We start from the raw sequence: 20887 nt of genomic DNA on the forward strand, positions 1-20887 counted from the left end.
AGAACAGACATTGCATTCCCTGATGTGAACTTATGATTAGTTTTCCTTTCTTGATATTCCTTTCATGTGTTATTCTTGATGCATTTCTGTAATTTTTCCAGTTATTCCCTGCTGTCAGGCTTGTACAATAAGTACTCCCTTGCAGTTTCTTTCTTGTCCCTTCTACTTTGTCAGGTTTACATTAATTTGCGTTTGAAGCTCCTTTGCATTTAATTATTTTTAAAGCTATTTAGATTACAGAGATATTATTCCCTGTCAACATTAAAACAGACTGGTTGGATTTCTTCACCTCTGTCTTTGCCTTGTTTCATTGTATTATTTTCTAGTAGAAAAATAATAGGCAATAATTACAAAGAAGAGAATTTAAACCTGTTTTCCATCACTATAAACTTTTTAAGAGAAGAGTTTTGCAAAAAAAAAATTCAGGAGGCTGTTCTTCTTACTGTTTTAAAAAAGATTTCAGTAGCTATAAACTGCTTTGCCATTTTTCTAATTATGTTATTGTATTTATAATGTTAATGTTTTTAATTAATATTTGTTCAGTTGCTCAACACAAAGTCTGATATCACAATAATAAACCAAAATGCTAAAGCCATCTGATGATTCATCTTAATTATAAATGTGGAAAAGTAGCAATTCTGCACATCCTTTCTACTTTTCAATGCACATTTAATTGCAGTAACACCACTTATGTGCCCAGAAGGTGTTTGACCTTGGTGCCCAGGTTAAATAAAACTGCCTTTGGGATAACCTGAAGTTGGAGAAGTACAGTTTCCAATAAAACCAGGAGTATAAAGAAACACTGAAAATAAGAGTTAATATTCCAAATTGCTATTTTTGTTATGATGTTGGAGAGAGGCAATGTGTTGTAGGTCCTCTCAGACCGGTCCTTTTTTCATGCAGTTGTCTTCTTGTTTATATGATTGTTTTCCACAGTTAGTTTCTACAATTAGCGCATATAATTGCCAACCACTGGTAAACATTTACAGGATTCAGTTTTTATGGTGTTTTTCCATTGATAAAAGGAGATCTTTATTATCAGTGCCCAGCATAACAGGCATGACAAAAGAGAGGCGCCCAGGTGAGAATGAAATGCCAAAACCTCATCCTCCTCTCTGGGTGTTTTCTTGCCAACATTCAATTGCTGTAAAAGTAAACTAGGTAATATCTAATCTAAACAGAGAGATGATAGATAGGGGGACAAACAGCACTGTGTTTGTCCCAAGAGGGAAATGTAGCTTTTTAATGAAGCTCAATGAATGAATAAATCTTATAACAAACAACAAGAAGCCCCCTCAATGTACAACACTGCTCATAATGAACATTAATTTTGTCTTCATTCTTTCCTCCTGTACTGCCTCCAGCTGCTCCATAGTGCATTCCATCAATGAGCCTGCCTTTTTAATTATATAGTATAAGTCGAATGCGGAAAACTCATGCTATTGGTCCAAAAGATTATGATATGCTAACACCCACCTGAGAGAGTAACCACGGAGCACACTGCCTTTTTTTCTGTTTTGTGCCTTCGTGACCACACGGTAATATCCAAACTATTCCAAAGCAACGTTTGCACTGATTTGTGTTTTTTGTATCTCACACCCTCATACACCTTTATCGTAAGAGCATCCCTTATCTAGGATGGAGCGTTCGATCAGAAGAAAATATGAAGCTGGTTTTAAATTGAAAGTCATCATTGAAGTAGCGAAAGAAATTGGTGATTGTGCTACTGCAACAAAATGCAATGTGTCTGAGAAACTGGTGCGAGATTGGAGGAGGCAAGACGATGTTAAAAAAAAAATAAATAAAATAAGTGTCGCATTTTTGAATGGGCATATAAGTTGGGGTCTGATTTTATGATCGACTTTTCGGGTTTCAAGACTCGACTTATACATGAGTATATACAGTAACTTGATTTGCTTGGCCTCTCTTGAGGTGATGTTACTGGTCCAGCATACCACAGCACAGAAAATCACACAGGCCTTCACAGAGTTACAGAACATGTAAAGGATGTCATTACCCACATTAAAGGAGTGTAGTTGCTTAAGAAAAAAAAGAGTCTGCTCTGATGAAATTTAATGTAAGTAAATTTAAAGTATTACATGTAGGAAGTACAGATGTTTAAATACACAATGCTCTTAAAATTGAAAGTACACCTTATGAGAAGGATTGAACATGTCACTATCAACTTATAAACATTGTTCAGAACCATGGGGAAGGCTAACAGAATGCTGGGTTATATGGGAACCACCTGTAGAGTACAAGTTAGAGGAGGTTATGTTTAATAACAGACTAGTGAGACCTCATCTGGAGTACTGCGTGTAGTTTTCGTCTCTAGACTTCAAAAAAGACATAGCAGCGCTTGAAAAAGTCCAGAAGAAAGCAAGTAGGCAGAATCCAGGACAGCAGGGGATGAGTTATGAGAAAAGATTAAAACAGCTGAGCCTGTTAAGTTTAATAAACAGGAATTAATCCAAAGGATCGAGACTGTTACTTTAAAATGAGTTCAAGAGGAACACGGGGCCACAGTCTGAAACTTGTTAAGGGTAAATTTCACACAAACATTGGGATGTTTTTCTTCACACAGAGAGAGAATCGTAGACACATGGAATACGTTGCCAAGTAGTGTGGTAGACAGTAGGACTTTAGGGATCTTCAAAACTCAGGTTGATGTTATTTTGGAGGAATTAAGTGGATAGAACTGTTGGGCTGAATGGCCTGTTCTCGTCTAAATGTTTCTAATGTTATGATTTTATTGCTGGTGTGCATGGTGTTGGCCAAAAGAGGTTGTTTGAGTATTTATTTAAGTACAGTGATCCCTCGCTATATCGTGCTTCGCCTTTCGCGGCTTCACTCTATTGTGGATTTTATATGTAAGCATATTTAAATATATATCGCGGATTTTTCGCTGCTTTGCGGGTTTCTGGGTCTTTTAATTTCTGGTACATGCTTCCTCAGTTGGTTTGCCCAGTTGATTTCATACAAGGGACGCTATTGGCAGATGGCTGAGAAGCTACCCAGCTTACTTTTCTCTCTCTCTCTCTCTGTCTATCTCTCTTGCGCTGACTTTCTCTGATCCTGACGTAGGGGGTGTGAGCAGGGGGGCTGTTCGCACACCTAGACTATACGGATGCTAGTCTAAAAATGCTGAAAGATTATCTTCACGTTGGCTACCTTCTGTGCAGCTGCTTCGTGAAGTGACATGCTGCACAGTGCTTCGCATACTTAAAAGCATGAAGGGCACGTATTGATTTTTTTTATCTCTCTCTCTCTCTCTCTCTCTCTCTGCTCCTGACGGAGGGGGTGTGAGCTGCCGCCTTCAACAGCTTTGTGCCGCGGTGCTTCGCATACTCAAAAGCCAAACAGCCCTATTGATTTGTTTGCTTTACTCTGTCTTTCTGACAGACTGTGCTCCTGACGAGCACTCCTTTGAAGAGGAAGATATGTTTGCATTCTTTTTATTGTGAGACTGAACTGTCATCTCTGTCTTGTCATGGAGCACAGTTTAAACTTTTGAAAAAGAGACAAATGTTTGTTTGCAGTGTTTGAATAACGTTCCTGTCTCTCTACAACCTCCTGTGTTTCTGCGCCAATCTGTGACCCAAGCATGACAATATAAAAATAACCATATAAACATATGGTTTCTACTTTGAGGATTTTCTTATTTCGCGGGTGGCTCTGGAACGCAACCCCCGCGATGGAGGAGGGATTACTGTAGTTTAGTAGGGTACAGTCATGTGAAAAGGTAAATATACCTCATGGAATTGTTTTTTCTTATTTATTTATTTTTTTTTAACATTTTTGGACATTTCAATATTTAATCTTCACTTAAGCAGTGCCTTTAGATAGGTCATGTAATTGGGAGGGGGTGTGAATGAATGAAAATTTGACTTTGCAATGAAAGATGAACAGATATACCATTTCCATCTGTGGGGAAAAAAGTAAATCCACCCTTGGCTGTTATAGCTGGTATTTTCCCACTTTGGCAGAAACAACTTCAAATAGGCATTTCCTATAACTGTCTACAAGTCTCAGACATCGACTGGGCAAAAGTTTTTCTCACTCCTCCTTGCAGAATTTTTTCAGCTGTAAGATTTTTGTTTGAGGGGTGTCTTGCTTCCTCAGCCCATTTCAAATCCCTGTACAGCATCATGATGGGATTCAGAACCAGGTTATGAATCGACTATTCCAGAACCCTCCATTTCTTACTTTTCCACCATTCCATGGTTGATTAACTGTTATATTTAGGATTTGCCATCTTGCAAGGTTCACTTTCAATTGAACTTCATTCTTTTGACAGTTTCTCTCACATTATGCTGATACAATGAAAAATTCATGGTGGATTTTATGATTGTGAGATGCCCAGGCCTCGTTGCAGCAAAGCGGCCTAAAACCAAATCATTTCCACTGCCATGCTTTATGGTTGGTTATCAGGCACTTCTGGTTAAATGTTGTCTTTGGTTTTCACTAGACATGTATTTTGGTACTATGACTGAAAAACTCTTTACCTTATTTGTCCAGAGCACCCTGTTCTTTCTGGGCAGCAAATGTTTCCCCATAGCACACCTCTCATGTAGATCTAATTTGTACAAGCTTTTTGTAATGGGAGACTCAAGTACATTGAACTACCTGTAGGTCCAGTGATGAAATTCTGGGGTTCTTGGAGACGTCTTTCAGCATCTTACGTTCTGCTGTCGACCTGAACTTGTCCAGGCCAGGTTGCCGCAACATGTTTGCATGTGTTTGAAATCTTCTCCACTTGGAGTTGACCTTCCAGACAGTTCAGTGGTTGATTCGCAATTGTTTGGAAATCTTTGGAGATCTCTTTCTATCTCAGCATGGTTATAACACACTTTAACAACAAAGAGCAAACCAAACTAAATTTCAGAGGTTTAAATAAGACAGACTCCTCCAAGGTCCTCTCTAATGATGATCTAATCTTTGTAACTGATCTGGTACACCTGATTTTAATTTGAGGTTTTTGTAGGCATGTACTTATATTTTCCACATGCCAAGTTTGCTATTATGGTTATTTAAATTGACTAAAAAATGTAAAAATAGCATATTTATTTTTCTAATTTCACCTTTATCTGAAAACCCTGTTTGACATGTTGACATGTCCACATATGTTAAAAGAAAAAATCATTGCACAGGCTGTATATTTGAAAACCAAATAGTCCAGCTAGTTAATCAGTCTTAGTTTTTATTGGAGCACAGGTGAGAAGTAAACTTCACAATTCAGATTTATGTTTTTTGACCATTAATTGTTGAGTTAGGCCATCAACGTACAACTGACCTTTTTCAGCCTTTTGTTGTTGCTTTGTGATCTGATACATTTAAAAATATGTAAGGACCTCTTAGGTTTTTTTTTTTTACTCCCTGCTATCCACTGGGTTTGCACAAGCTGTTGATTTCCATCAAACATCAACAAAGCTTTTATTTAATTGCTTGTTCATTGAGTCATTATAAGAGTAGCTGCAGTACTAAGCTTTTTGTTCTCTGCCTTCAAAACTATTTTCACTATTAACTTTGTACTTTCTTCCCAACTACTCAGGCGTATTGATTTTTTTTTTGTAAATCACCTTAAGTGGTCAAACTGGTGAGGAAGGCAAGCTCTATTGTTGGCATGGAGCTGGACAGTTTAACATCTGTGGTAGAGCGAAGGGCGCTCAGCAGGCTCCTATCAATTATGGAGAATCCACTGCATCCACTTAATAGTATCATCTCCAGACAGAAGAGCAGCTTCAGCGACAGACTGCTGTCACTGTCCTGCTCCACTGACAGATTGAGGAGATCGTTCCTCCCCCAAACTATGCGACTCTTTAATTCCATCCGGGGGAGTAAACGTTAACATTTAACATTATACATAGTTATTGTCTGTTTTTCACCTGTATTATTATAATTCTTTAATTTAATATTATTTATTGTATCAGTATGCTGCTGCTGAAGAATGTGAATTTCCCATTGGGATTAATAAAGTATATCTATCTATCTATCTATCTATCTATCTATCTATCTATCTATCTATCTATCTATCTATCTATCTATCTATCTATCTATCTATCTATCTATCTATTATATAGTGCCTTTCACAGCTTTCTATCTATCTATTATATAGTGCCTTTCTTATCTATCTATCTATCTATCTATCTATCTGTCTGTCTGTCTGTCTGTCTGTCTGTCTGTCTGTCTGTGTTTTTGACTTAAATATTAATAATACTGTAGTTTTAGCTGGGTAGTTCAGTCTTTTTATGTTTTTATCTTATTCAAAATATGGTCTTTAGGTTTTCCCCATATCTCCTATAAGTTACTTCCTATGTGTAATCTATAAAACACAAATCTTAACAGCATAACTGTAAAGGAAGTGAGCAATACTGCCCACTCATCAGTTACAAGGTCCTTTTGTGATGGCTTTTCCATTTATTTTATTTCCTATTATCCTGTATGCTTAATCTGACATGTTCTCCAGACATTTTGGTGGTGATTAAAAAGAAGAAAGCAATCATCAGTTTCAGATGTAGTAAATCACTTGCTGTGTTACCAGGCTTCTACCGGGAAATTGGTTAATCGGATGTAGCTGAAGTACTATGTAACCAAGTACATTTCTATATACAATGTACACTACTGGTCAAAAGTTTTAGAACAGCTGTTGTGCTGTGAAGTGCCTGTCACGCAAGCTGGTGGCCCTCAGAAACCTGTTTTCTGTTTTGGTTGAGACTTTGGCTCTGCCAGGTCTCTTCCTATCAGAATTTCTTCCATTTTCCAATTGCCTATCAACAAATAATTAAAAAAAATGTTTTTTCTTCAATGTCACCAAATTTCAGTCAAATCCATCAAGGCATTTTTGAAATTTTAGAGTATTTTAGAGTATTTAGTTTTTCAAGTGTGTGGGTTTTTTTACCCTTAAATTACTAATATATTAAAATTCCCTTTCTTAAAAGATAGCTATTGAACTAGATGTATCATCCTGCCAAAGTTCATGTTCTTAGCTAAATGGGAAGTAGTGTTTTTTGTTGATGAGTAATTGAGTCAGTTAGTTAACACACACAGCTAACATGTACATGTATAAGCATATATACCAGGGGTCTCCAACTCATCGCTCGTGAGCTACCGGTAGCTCGCAACCCCTTTCCAAGTAGCTCGCCAAAGGGTTAATAAATCCTACATAAATTTGAAAACTTGATTAGTTAAATTAGGGGTGGGCGATCTTTCCAAAAAATCACATCATGATCCTTTTAACACAAAATCACGATCCACAATCTGAATTGCACTCTATCTGTTCAATGTGGTATACACTTAAGAGAATATATAGACTCAAACTCATCAAGACCTAAGTAACACTTTATGTTAAATATCAAGCAAAATTGAATTCAATTGTTCTCTCGTTCGCTAGCTAAGCAGAGTTAAGGCACACGCCCTGAAGCTGGCGAGTGAGTGAGGAGAGACCCCTCCCCTCGGACCGCTGTGTGTTTCTCGGATACGCGCAAATAATTCGGTACCGCAAGCGAACTGTGATACATAGCGAAATGAGAGAAGTCGCAAAATCATCTGGAATGTTCAAACAAATTATAGAAAAAAACCCACTCTAAATCCGTTAAGTAGTTCTCCCATGAAAATCGGACAGACATACAGACAGAGAGACCTTGGATTTTATATATTATATATATATTAGTAAAATTTCAAAGTAATGTGCAGTTAAAGTCTCAACAGCATTCTCAGCACATCTGGAGCTTAGTAGAGCCAGATAACTATAAGAATCTTCACCAAGCAGCTCTGAAAATGTCCGCTTTGTTTGGGTCTCCATACCTCTGTGAGTCTGACATGAATGTCATGAAGTCAAAGTTCAGAACAAGACTGACAGACGAAAATTTAAATGACTTCATAAGAGTGAACCTAAGTGGCTCCACTCCACCACACGCCTCAGTGCCAGTCATCTGACTAATTAAAAAACACATCACACATGCAACTGGACATGTGAATAAAGTGGCACAGTGACATGGAACAAAATGACAAATGAATAAGGAATATCTGTGTATTTGGAATTGCATTGTTTTGTTCTGACAGCATTCATGTTTTAATTCAGTAGTGTGAGAACTAGAAAATGCATACAGACATACAAAATGCACTTGCAGGTGAACTAAAGATTTTTTGTGATGTTTTAATGCAAAATGTGAGTCGTGGACACCAACATTTTGTAAATGTTCAGGCAAAACAAGCATATTCAATTTGTTTGGGTTGAAATAAGCTATGACAATAAACGTTAGAAAACATGAAGAGCTCTCGGCCATTTTCATTTTGTAATTGTAGCTGTCAGGGGAGAAAGGGTTGGAGACCCCTGATATATACAGTATGTATGTATGTATGCATGTATGCATGTATGTGTATATATGAGATACGGTATCTGCCAAATAATACTAAGAGTACACAACACATGTTTCGCCGTCAATGGTGCTTGTCAGGTATATGCACTTTTGTATCCCCTTACAGGGATCGAACCTTGGACGTCTGTGCCTGAGGTGATTATTTCAGAATATTTGAAAGTAAGTGGGGGTGGGGTTAAATACTTAAATCATTCGGAGGAATTTCTTAATCACGAGCTTCACAATTGTTTGTGAGAACTCTTTGAACATTTTAAATAGCAAGCTTCACTAACTTGCATGTATAATGCATTATAATGCTGCATTGGTAGTAGGTAATTCCTACTATGAAGTAAAGGTTGAATGTACTAGAGTTTTTTTATCTTGACATTTCCCTAGATCTTTGGGCAGATAAACATTTCAATGAAAAAAATCCTAAAATATGCCGCAGGTTTTTATCATGAGAGGAAGTCAAAAATCATTCCAATTGATGCCATTCTTTACCTGAAGCTAAGCATTGCTTGGGCCCAGTCAGTACTTGGATGGGTGACCAAACAGGAGAATCTTGGGTTGCTACTGGAAGAGTTTTTTTAGTGAGGCCGGTAGAGGCAGCAACCATGTGGTCTGTGTGTGGATCCCAGTGCAACAACGAGGGTGCTGTGCTGAAAAATGCTGCCATCCTTTGGATGAGATGTAAAACCGAGGTCCTGACTCTCTGTGGTCATAAAAGATCCCTGGGCATCTTTTGAAAGAAGTAGTGTGTTTGCCAGTGGCTGCTTATCATGGCCTAATCCTTTCTGCCCCTCTAAATAGCTAATGTCTGGTGAGCCCACTGGCACAAAATATCTGTTATAATTATGCTGTTGCATAATCTTGGTTGATGCTGCACCTTGGTGGTGGGTGAAGTTGCTCCTCATTGTATATATAAAGTGCTTAGAGTAGGTTAGAAAAGCACTACATAAATGTTTCTATCTTAATTAATGAATTATAAACCTTATCTTTTCTGTACGTCTATGGTCTTCTTGATAGAATTTTGTTGATAATTCAATGACAAGCTGTCAAGTAATTTTTTTTGTTGTTTTTTAGTTCAGTCTTTACTTGTATAGTATTATAGAATTCTGTTTTTTGACAGCCCAATGACCATTAATCCCTAAGAAGACAAGAAAACACATGCTTCCTATTCCCATTCATTGTAACATTGAAGATGAAGAGTTAATGAACTAGAAGGACGTATAAAAACAAAAATCCTAAGTGAACAAAACAATAGAGTATGTGTATGTGGTCAGTGCTAGCAACACACTGATAGTAGCTAAGGGGTACAGTTGAGGAGAGGTAAGTGAGTCGCGCCCACATTCCCACAGTCACCAGCTCCATGACCATTCACTTGGTACAGTCAAGCTTAAAAGTATAGTATTTACACGTATGACACAGTATACACTTTTATGAATTGCAAGAAAAGTAGTGTATTACAGTTTGCCTGAGATCTTGCTGAACCTAGATTAATTGCAGAGTGGATAATTGGAGTTCCATTGTCTCAGGTAAATGAATGCATTTAACTAGTAGTGTGCCTCCCTTTTGGCTACTTTATATTTATCATTAATTTAGACCACTTTGCAGAGATCTGTTTTCACTTTAACATTAGAGTCATTTTCTGTTATCCTGTGCTAGAAAATCCAGATTAAACCCGCTGTGATTCACTTGTATAATAATATTTGAAAACTTCCAAGGAGGAAAACATCTTTTAATAGGCACTGAATGATGAAGGGTCAAACCATTGGCGTTCTGAGTGGAAGAACCCAGCACCTTTTATCATCCATCCAACTATCTATCCATCCATCCTTTATCCAACCCGCTATATCATAACACAGGGTCACGGGGGGGCTGATGGAGCCAATCCCAGCCAACACAGGGCGCAAGGCAGGAACAAACCCTGGGCAGGGTGCCAGCCCACCACAGGGTGCGCACACACACACACACATAAACCGGAGCACCCGGAGGAAACCCACACAGAAACGGGGAGAACATGCAAACTCCACGCAGGGGGGACCAGGGAAGCAAACCCAGGTTTCCTCACTGCGAGGCAGCAGCGCTACCACTGTACCACCGTGCCGCCACCTTTTATCATAACAACCTAAATCTGAGGTTGCAATTCCATTACCCACCAGTGCATCATATGTGTGTCCTTTCATTTAGGTAATACAACTGTAGAATAGGCGGCACGGTGGCGCAGTGGGTAGCGCTGCTGCCTCGCAGTTGGGAGACCTGGGGACCTGGGTTCACTTCCCGGGTCCTCCCTGCGTGCAGTTTGCATGTTCTCCCCGTGTCTGCGTGGGTTTCCTCCGGGCGCTCCGGTTTCCTCCCACAGTCCAAAGACATGCAGGTTAGGTGGATTGGCGTTTCTCAATTGGCCCTAGTGTGTGCTTGGTGTGTGGGTGTGTTTGTGTGTGTCCTGCGGTGGGTTGGCACCCTGCCTGGGATTGGTTCTTGCCTTGTGCCCTGTGTTGGCTGGGATTGGCTCCAGCAGACCCCCGTGACCCTGTGTTCGGATTTAGCGGGTTGGAAAATGGATGGATGGATGGAACTGTAGAATAGTTTAAGCTTTTCTAATGAAATCTGTGTGATGGTTTTCATAGAAATATAATTTACAATGAATTATCAGTTGTAATAATTAGGCTTAACTGTTTAGTTAGGAGAATGATTTGCAAATTGTCTCACACTGTGCCAAGATGTGAAAGCTGTGCCTTTCTCAGCAATACAGTGGGGTGCATGTGTTGAAATAAAGATCAGTAACACCTTTTATTTCATGGCAATTCCAAACCAAACAAAGTACTATTATTCGTATTTAACAACAGACTCCTTCAGCAGAGTATTAAACTTTGATTCCCAATAATTTGTATAGTCCTTTTAATTAATAATTGCAATATCCATACCTAAGTATAATTTATATGCAACAGTTGTATGGTTCTCTGAATGGAACTTAAAAATGTCTGTGATTGTTACCATTACTAGCTTCTGAAATGCAACATGTTTGTTAACATTATGTTTGACTTTTCTTTGCTAGGCCTGTATGAGCTCCTGGCTTCTTTGCCTGCTCAGCTTCAGCCTCATGTGGATAGACAGGAAGATCTGGCCTTCCTGCGGGAAATGTTTGGTGAAAAAAGCCTCCATTCGCTAGTAAAGGTGAGCCTTTTCTGCACTGTCTGTTTTGAAAAAGAAACTGGCGGAAAATAAGCTAGAAAGAACCATCTAGTTATCTAGCTGAGCAGCCTGATTGTCATGTCATTCACAATAACCTTCGATTCCTTCCTGACCAATCATGGCTCACATTCCTTTGGCTCAGCTTACTTGAACAGATACTTCCAAAAATACACAGATGATCGCATTTAATAGTCATAGTCTCTGGCACTGTGCTGTAATGAAGTCAACATCTGTGTTTTTGATTGTAGTCTGGTGGTGTATGCTGTAATACTATCTATGAGCAGGTTTTTCTAATACCAAATGTCTTTGAGTAAGTGTTGTTTAGTTTCTTTTTTTCTTGTTTTTGCTTCAATTAATGTTTCAAACAGACGTGATATGAGCTGCTGTGCAAAGTCAAATTTTTTCAAGCTGCAATGAATTACTTGATGGAAAGGCTTAAAATTAGACTTGACCTTAAAGGCAAAAAAGAAGTATTTGTCCTGGCTGCTGTGTCTGGTGTTTGACTGAGATTGAATAAAATTTTATGATACATCAAGGACGGCAAGCACTGCAGAGAGGAAAATGGTTTTGTTTCTTAAATTTGGACTAAGGTAGCTTTTTTATCCATTTGATGTTAGGCTTTAGTACTTGTGAAAACATATATCTATAGACATTTTTTTAAACCTGGAAAGAGTTCTATAAGCAGAGAAACGATTTTATGCAAATTTCAACATTCAAAGGTGTCTTTATCTAGAATTGATTATATATTTAAAAAATGTATCACCTAGCCTTTCTTTACATGATGGTACCATAATAATTATGAGATAATAATAATAATGAGATTAAAATGCTGTTTATTAAATACCAGCCACGATACTGGTCAAAACAATTAATACAAAAATAAAAAAACGTTTTTGCTGTCTCTTGCCCTATGTGTGTACATTCAGTGCCTTTCCTAGGTATTTGTGTGTGTGTGTGTCTCTTAAGTAGTGCTCCCTGTCTCGAGTATTCCTGGAAAACCTGCTTTCTCCAACTCTGTCAACTTTTTGGAGTCTCCTTTCTCACCTCCTGTCCAGTTTCATACTTGCCGTCTTTTGAAGGCGACTCTCACAGCATGCCTCATTCGCCTTTACCCCTCCTTGTGTGTCTCTCAATCACACTTCTTTTTTTGTTGCATCACCGAAGCCAACCTGACCAATCAGATTGCTCAGTGGGACTGGCTGCAAAAACCTTAGAGGTTGATTTACATAGTAGACTAGAAAATCATGCTTGCAAAAATTTCGCAATAGTAGAAGCATTAATGAAATGATAATGAGGGATAGAAGAACATCACACATTACAGTAAGAGAGGAGATTATTTTAATAAGTAGTGACTTGTAACATGACTCAATATTAGAACAGTCACATGATTAGTATGGGATGTTATTATAGTCAGTTACAACTGCATGAATATTTACAATATAAAGTGTAATAAGAACAGGTTATCAGAACATATTGGATAAGCAGGGAAATGCAGGGCACATGTGAGTCCGTATGCGTGAAGTGTGGCCGTCCGGTAATGTAGTATACTGACGTCTATAATAATTGTTGGAAAAAGCAATTTGTTGCATAAATGTTATTGTCAGCGAGAATATTCCCATGTGTAACCCACAAATACTTGTACATTTAACCCGGATTTCGAGGTAACTGTGGAAAATGTAGTGTACAACTGGCCATAAGTAAAAACAGGGCCTGGCAAATAAACTCCGACATTATTATGTATTCCATTTTTTCCCTACAAGGGTTTTTTTGGGAGTTTTTCTTTGTCTTCTTAGAGAGTCAAGTCTGGGGGCCTGTTAAAGCCCATTGCGGCACTTCTTGTGCGATTTTGGGCTATACAAAAATAAATTGTATTGTATTAAACGTTTGTCCTTGTGACTTGGTGATAGTCATACAATATGCTAAATGAACAGGGAATTGCCTACGCCGTAATATAAAGGGAATATGCTGTTTTGAGTTGTCAGTGTTATGGAATCCCTGTAGTTTTTCCGTCGTAATGTTTCTTGTTGTCTGGCAGTTTGCCACTGCTCTTCAGAAAGGTTGTGTGTGTAATTTCGTTTTTCCATCACTGTCTAGGTGCAAGACTTGCTGCTGCTGATCTTCGGATAATGTCATTCTGTGGTTTGTCATACGTTGTCTTTGTTGTTCAAAGGCATCTTGCCTGTGCTGATGTAGAGGTTTCTTCTTCTGTGAGTTGATGTATGTTGGCCGGCGAGACCATTCCCGTTGGTCGCAGCTAGGCTGTATGTGCCTTTTCATTTTATCGGGGGGCTTATGTTGAAGTGAAGGAAAAAGGATGTGTAAAATGGTAGTGTCATAATGCAGTTTCGGTGAGTAACAAAGGCGGGAGGCTTACCTTGAAGTGAAGGAAAGAGGAGGTGTAAAATGGTAGTGTCTTAATGCAGTTTTGGTCAGTATCAATGTATGCACCGAATAAACAGTCAAACACCACAGTCTATAATTGGTCACATTGAAGAATTGAAGACATGAAGATAAGCTTAAGACCAAAACTCTTCTAGGAACACGGATTCCTCGCTATTGCTGTAGAGGGCTCTAGTAGTTGTGGCAACCGTTGTTTATATCGAGCATGGACGGACACAAGCAAAATAATATAAGGATTTCTAATGAGTTCATTGGCACTTACCATTTGTTGAATGTGAAATGTAACTTGTTTTTTAAAGCTTCGTTCTTCTATCTTTCAGTATGTTCAAAATAAATGAATGGTTAAGACCAGTAACAAACTCTTCCGTAAATTTTCTCTTGTCCTTGCCCCACAATTCCAGAAAGTGACATGTTTTATCTACCACGTACACAGTTTGTCAAGGCAAGCTGACGAAAGGCTGACCCTGCACTCTGACCTCCAAAGATCACACGAAGAGACAGTTTCCCCTCAGGGTGTAATACAGTGTACCAAAGAAAAAAATGAAATAAGTTCAGCATTTGTAACCACAACTGAATCCAAATTTCAGCTTTCGCAATTAGGTGCTCATCTATTTGTTCTCTGTTACATACATCAGTGTTTTATCATTGAAAGGCTTTTTGGAACACCTCTGCAGAAATTCTTTTAATGTAGACTGAGTATAATTTTTAATTGTCTATCACTACTTTAGTTTTCCTGTTCTTCGATAGGGAAAGAGAGAACTTTATTTATCTTCAGGGAGAAATTAGTTTTTAGATAGATAGATGTACACACATTAGAAGTGACTAAAAAGAAATACATAAAAAAAAAAAAAAGAGAACATCTGAATTGGCAGTCCCAGTCTCAGTGAGGCATTACACAGGTGTATTGCTGTTGGTATAAAGGAGCCCCTGTAGTGTTTCTTGAAACAGTTCTGCTGAATGATTCGTTGGCTGAAACTCCTCAGTGTTAGTGTGTCAGAGAATGAATGTGCGGGACTGTCCATTGTATTTTCAATGCACTTGCACCCAGGATCACTTCCTGTGATCCAACTGTCATGCCAGTAGTTTTGCCAGACTTCACCCAGGTACGACTGTTAATAAAGTCTTCCTATTAGGAACTGTTCTCTCTTCCCTCACCCGGATTAATCTAGCTAAGAAAAGAACTTAGTTCTCGGCTTCCAGTGGTTAAAATAGAGCAAATGTGCAGGAAGAAAGCAGGCTTCAACAAATTTTAATCTTTAAGCATTGTTGAAATAGGATATGCCATAAACAAAAGCAAAATCAAATGTATACTCCATACAACCTGTTACTGCTATATATTTAGGCAGCTCATTTCTTGTGTGGCTTGAAGCGTTAGAAGTACCTCTGAACATTCTTGAATCACTTTCACCTCCTTCTCCATTCTTCTCTCTCTCCTTCTTTTCTCTTTTCTCTCTTCTTCTGTCTTGTTTTTCTGATTGGCTCTTTTTTTATTCTTATAAAGCTATTTGCCATTATCCAAGGTTCATAAAACTAGAATAATTTTCCAGAATCAGCTGCTTTAACTCCTGCTTTTGACATCACAAATGGAAGCCAACAGCAAAGCATGTTTGTATAACTTAGAAACAGCAAGGTATGCATGTATAGCAGAGAAACAGATTTTGATACATACATTGTGGCATCATCTCTGCATATACATTTGATTTCTTAAGCAAACATAAAAGCATTAATAGACAAGGTACAACATTCACTAGCCAAATAATGAGCATAACAGAATGTTTTAGAATAAAATGTCTTTGTAAGGGTCCATGCTGACAGTCAGTTTTAATAAGAATAAAACGCTCTAAAAGGCAGTTACTTGCTATACTGACTACACTGAACAGGTCCAGCCAAAAGGACAACTGTTTTTGTACATCAGAATTCTGCATGTCTGGTCCTGGAGGGCCATATTGGCTGAGGATTTTTATTCCTGTCCAGTTGCTTAATGAGAAGTCTGGTTTTACCATTGAAACACTTACTGCTTAAGCAACATTTTTGTGCTTCTTTTTAGTTGTCTTGCTTGTTAAAGTTGCCCACCCTTGGTAATTTTAGTCTCAGTCAGTTGCATTCATTTTTAATTGCTCCTTATTAGCAAACAGATGCACATAACAAAAGGAGCCAACAATTCTCCATCCAACTTATTTCCATTTACACCTGTATGTATGCATTGTGAGCTATCTGATTTAGTAAAATATTTGGAAGGAAACTGAAAAGAAAAAGGAAAGAACTGAGAATTATTAGTCGGCTTCAGGCAACAAATCATTTGGATGATATTCTCGGAAAGGGAAAAATCTATAATGTAAAAGCTACCACACATGGCAGTATGAAAACACTAACCAGCCATAAAATTAAATAAGATCTATTGTTGGCAAAAACTGGTTTCTAATTAAGCAAACAGGTTGGGAGAAAAATCTGCAGCCACAATTCCCCCTCCAGAACCAACTTTGCAGACCCCTGCTTTATATGGAATAATGGCATTTCTGATGCATCAATATTAAAAGTGGTCCATGTGAAGGGCATTAATAGCTCACTTAATTTGTCTATGGGCACTTTGCTAAAGTCGAGATGATGACAAATTAAGACAAGCATACAGTATGTGGCAGGATACTTGCACGTGGAAAAAGAAGAGGTAGCAGGAACATACCACATGGTTTCCGGAGTGGAGCCAATACAACCTGTGTGTTATTTTATTTTGGAAAATATGTCAACTGTACTGACCCATTACCATAGTAAAAAATAACTGTTTAGTCCCTTGTACTTCTTATAGCTGAAGCATAATTTGGATGGCAAGAGATCCACGTTTCCTGTGGTACAAAGAATGAAAAAAATGAAAGAACTTTCCCAAGTTGTACACAAATCCATCTTTGTGACCAATGTATTTAAGAAGCATAAAGGTGACATCCAGCTGGCCGAGGATACAAAGAGTTGGGTCTTTGAATGCCTGATGATTATTTTAGGGAAACTAAATATTAGCAGTACTGTGTCTCCACCCTGTCCTTTTATGAAGGAGAGTAATTTAACTTTATCCAGCTGTTGTCTTTGGCTGCTGATGTTTAAAGATGGACACTTTTGTAAATAAGTATTTTTTAAATATGAGCACAGCTTGATTTCTCAGCTAATAGTAAAGTAAAACAGTAGAAAATCATGCAAATGTTTTGGCTTCTTTAGAGTGCGTATACCATACATTTCCTTATTTCTTATAGCATGTATCATGGGTGTAAAACTCAGTTTTATTGTGGGCCAAAAACGACCTAGCTGGAATGCATCAACACTGTCACTGAGCTACTGTCACGTTTTCTTAACAAACAAGACACACACCTGTCTACTCATCACAATCATAAATTCTGCCTTGGGTCTCTCGCTTGAAACAGTCTTTCCTCTTTAACAGCTTTTCTTTTTTTTTTTTTTTTTTGAACATTGCAGCAGTTTAGGAAAGCTACTAGCAGCCACAAGACCGAAATCAGCATTGAGTGGGAAAATAGTGTCCATGCATAAAGTCAAGGGAGAGCAGCAGTCCCCCACACACGTGAGGAGTTGTAGCTAAACCAAAATACAGTGGAACCTTGGGTCACGACCGCAATTCATTCCAAAACTCTGGTCGCAACCCGATTTGGTCATGACCCAAAGTAATATCCCCCATAGGATTGTATTTGAATACAATTAATCCGTTCCGGACCGTACAAGCTGTATGTAAATATATATACGCTCGCTCGCGCTCTCCTTTCTCACTTGCGCTCTTCTTTCTCACTCGCGCTCTCCTTTCTCACTCGCTCGCGCTCTCGCTGCACAGGGAACGCACAAGGAGAGACTGAACACATGCAGAAATCATCAGTGCGTACGAACCGGAAGGGAAACTGGCTTGTTCGTCACCCGAGTGCGTGGTCGTGAACAGATGCAAAAGTTTGGCGAACTTTTTGGTCATAACCCGATTTGTACGTGGTCCAAGACGTTCGTGACCCGGGGTTCCACTGTAGATCTGTTTACATGTGCATCACAGTTGGATGATACTTGACAACATTAAAGAATGGGTGCACACACATGCTAGTGATGGAGCATGCAGACCACATTCAGAGTCGGTCAGAAAAGGATGGTTATCACACAACTGGAAATGCAATTGTACTTTCTATCCACATACAACAATTAAGTCAATGAAAAAAACAAATCTTTTAGGGTTGAGCTACCCTGTCCTACTTCTTCTACTGAGTCTGTCACATCTGTGGCATAATACTGAAACACTAAAGTTCTTTATAGCAGTATGGCATTTTACCTTCCTTTAACTTTTTTCTTGTTCGGTCCTCATTACCAGCAATTTTGCATGCTAACTACTGGTTAGTAGCTGTGGTGCACTGTGCTGCTTCAATAAACACGAGCAGACACTCTATATGGATACAAAAACTCATATAAAACAAATGTCCAAAGGCACGATCTGGCTTGTGGGCCTTGAGTTTGACACTTCTGCCATACTTTCTCTTTTGTTTCTGTGCTCAGTATGATTGACCATAAATTTCTCGCTCACCTTTTGTAAATGAGATGAAGATGCATTAAAGGAATTCTCTACCCAAAAATAAGTGTGTCAGGGTGCTCCTCTGTTAGAGAAAGCAATTATATTTAAAGAGTTGGTATATAGAAGAGTATGCAGGATGCGGGAGGAAGACGGTTTGGTCTTTAATTACAGTAATCCCTCGCTGTATCGCGCTTCGCCTTTCGCGGCTTCACTCTATCGCGGATTTTATATGTAAGCATATTTAAATATATATCGCGGATTTTTTGCTGGTTCGCAGATTTCTGCGGACAATGGGTCTTTTAATTTCTTGTACATGCTTCCTCAGTTGGTTTGCCCAGTTGATTTCATACAAGGGACACTATTGGCAGATGGCTGAGAAGCTACCCAGCTTACTTTTCTCTCTCTCTCTCTCTCTCTCGCGCTGACTTTCTCTGATCCTGACGTAGGGGATTGAGCAGGGGGGCTGTTCGCACACCTAGACTATAGGGACACTCGTCTAAAAATGCTGAAAGATTATCTTCACGTTGCTACCTTCTGTACAGCTGCTTCGTGAAGCAACATGCTGCACGGTGCTTCGCATACTTAAAAGCACGAAGGGCACGTATTGATTTTCAGTTGTTTGTTTTTCTCTGTCTCTCCCTATCTCTCTCTCTCTCTCTGCTCCTGACGGAGGGGGTGTGAGCTGCCGCCTTCAACAGCTTTGTGCTGCGGTGCTTCGCATACTTAAAAGCCAAACAGCCCTATTGATTTGTTTGCTTTTCTCTATCTCTCTGACATGCTCTGCTCCTGACGCGCACTCCTTTGAAGAGGAAGCTATGTTTGCACTCTTTTAATTGTGAGACGGAACTGTCATCTCTGTCTTATCATGGAGCACAGTTTAAACTTTTGAAAAAGAGACAAATGTTTGTTTGCAGTGTTTGAATAACGTTCCTGTCTCTCTACACCCTCCTGTGCTTCTGCGCAAATCTGTGACCCAAGCATGACAATATAAAAATAACCATATAAACATATGGTTTCTACTTCGCGGATTTTCTTATTTCGCGGGTAGCTCTGGAACGCAACCCCCGCGATGGAGAAGGGATTACTGTACTGTATTATATATAGAAAACCAGTTACTTGAGTGTTTCACTACAACTGTCTATTTTGAATACGAAAGAATAATAAAACGTCATAAGAAGTTAATAAAGAAATTAATTACATTAACACCTTGTCAAAAACAATATTATGAATTACTTTTTTCTCTAACTTACATTCTATAAATGTTATTTTTTGCATTTCTGTTTACATATGGTTTGGGATATTTTTCTCATTTTCATATAGTGGACGATTCTCTTTATTCTTGATTTTTATGAAGCTCTTTCTTGTACATTTTCTTTTTTTTTTCCAGGCATTCATTATCAGCTCTTGCTACTCTTTTTCTATCGTGATGTGAAATTCAATGTTTTTGAATAGATAATTTGCCTTTATGCATTGCCATTTGTCTTGAGAGAGTCACAGGGTGGTACGGAGAGAAGATGTGTGCAGTAAGAGTAATAACTGGGTGAGCAGTGTGGATGGGAATGGTCAGTTTGGACATGAAGGAAAACTTTAATATAATAGGGAGATTAGTTACCCCGTTGGCACCCTGCCCAGGATTGTTTCCTGCCTTGTGCCCTGTGTTGGCTGAGATTGGCTCCAGCAGACCCCCGTGACCCTGTGTTCGGATTCAGCGGGTTGGAAAATGGATGGATGGATGGATGGATTAGTTACCCCATACAGTTTGTAGTGATGGCCAAGAAAAAAACTTAATTCATACATCTTTTAGTGAAGAAAGAACAAAACAAAGTTTCAGTGGTAACTAATGCTGCACAATAAAAAACCATATCATTAACAGTAATAACATGAAAATGAAAGTAATGCACAAACAGGAAGCCCCCCTCACACGAGATAATGCTTTTGAATTGAAGACCACCTGCTCTCACTCGTTCTTTTTGGTCAGGATTTCTGTCTTTAATTCAAAAGCGTGTTCCCGTGTGCAGGGATTTCCTGTTTGTAGACCTCTTTTTAATTTTTGGAGTAATTTATTTAACAGGATTTTAGCAAAAGCATTTTTACTTTGCGCCCTCCACCACCATAACTGATCATCTATGGGGGGAGGAGCGAAACCTTTAGGTTCAACAAAAATTTTGATCTCCAGTTTTTGACGGATCTCAGCCTTTTAGGGTCTCCTTATACTGAAAACATTGATATCTCGAAATTGGGTGTGTGTGTGTATTTGTGTGTGTGTGTGTGTATTTGTGTGTCTCTTTGTCACATTTTCTTGAGGATGGTCTAGTGCTAAAATGGCTGGACAGAAAAATACCAAGCACAATACATAAGCCTGTTATAAGATGACAATGTGCTGATTAGTTTTTGA

General features: G+C 38.7%; 1 protein-coding gene across 3 annotated transcripts in view; it reads left to right on the forward strand.

Annotated features, from left to right (window-relative positions):
* The window catches only part of mpp7a (MAGUK p55 scaffold protein 7a), a 346325-nt gene that overhangs the window by 155308 nt on the left and 170130 nt on the right, over window positions 1-20887 (forward strand). For all 3 annotated transcript variants that reach the window (XM_051928990.1, XM_051928989.1, XM_028804346.2), the window contains exon 3: window positions 11416-11534. In XM_051928990.1, the coding sequence (XP_051784950.1) occupies window positions 11416-11534 (119 nt within the window). The remainder of the gene's footprint in view (window positions 1-11415; window positions 11535-20887) is intronic.

Source organism: Erpetoichthys calabaricus, chromosome 6, assembly GCF_900747795.2.
Source record: "Erpetoichthys calabaricus chromosome 6, fErpCal1.3, whole genome shotgun sequence".
Taxonomy (NCBI): domain Eukaryota; kingdom Metazoa; phylum Chordata; class Cladistia; order Polypteriformes; family Polypteridae; genus Erpetoichthys; species Erpetoichthys calabaricus.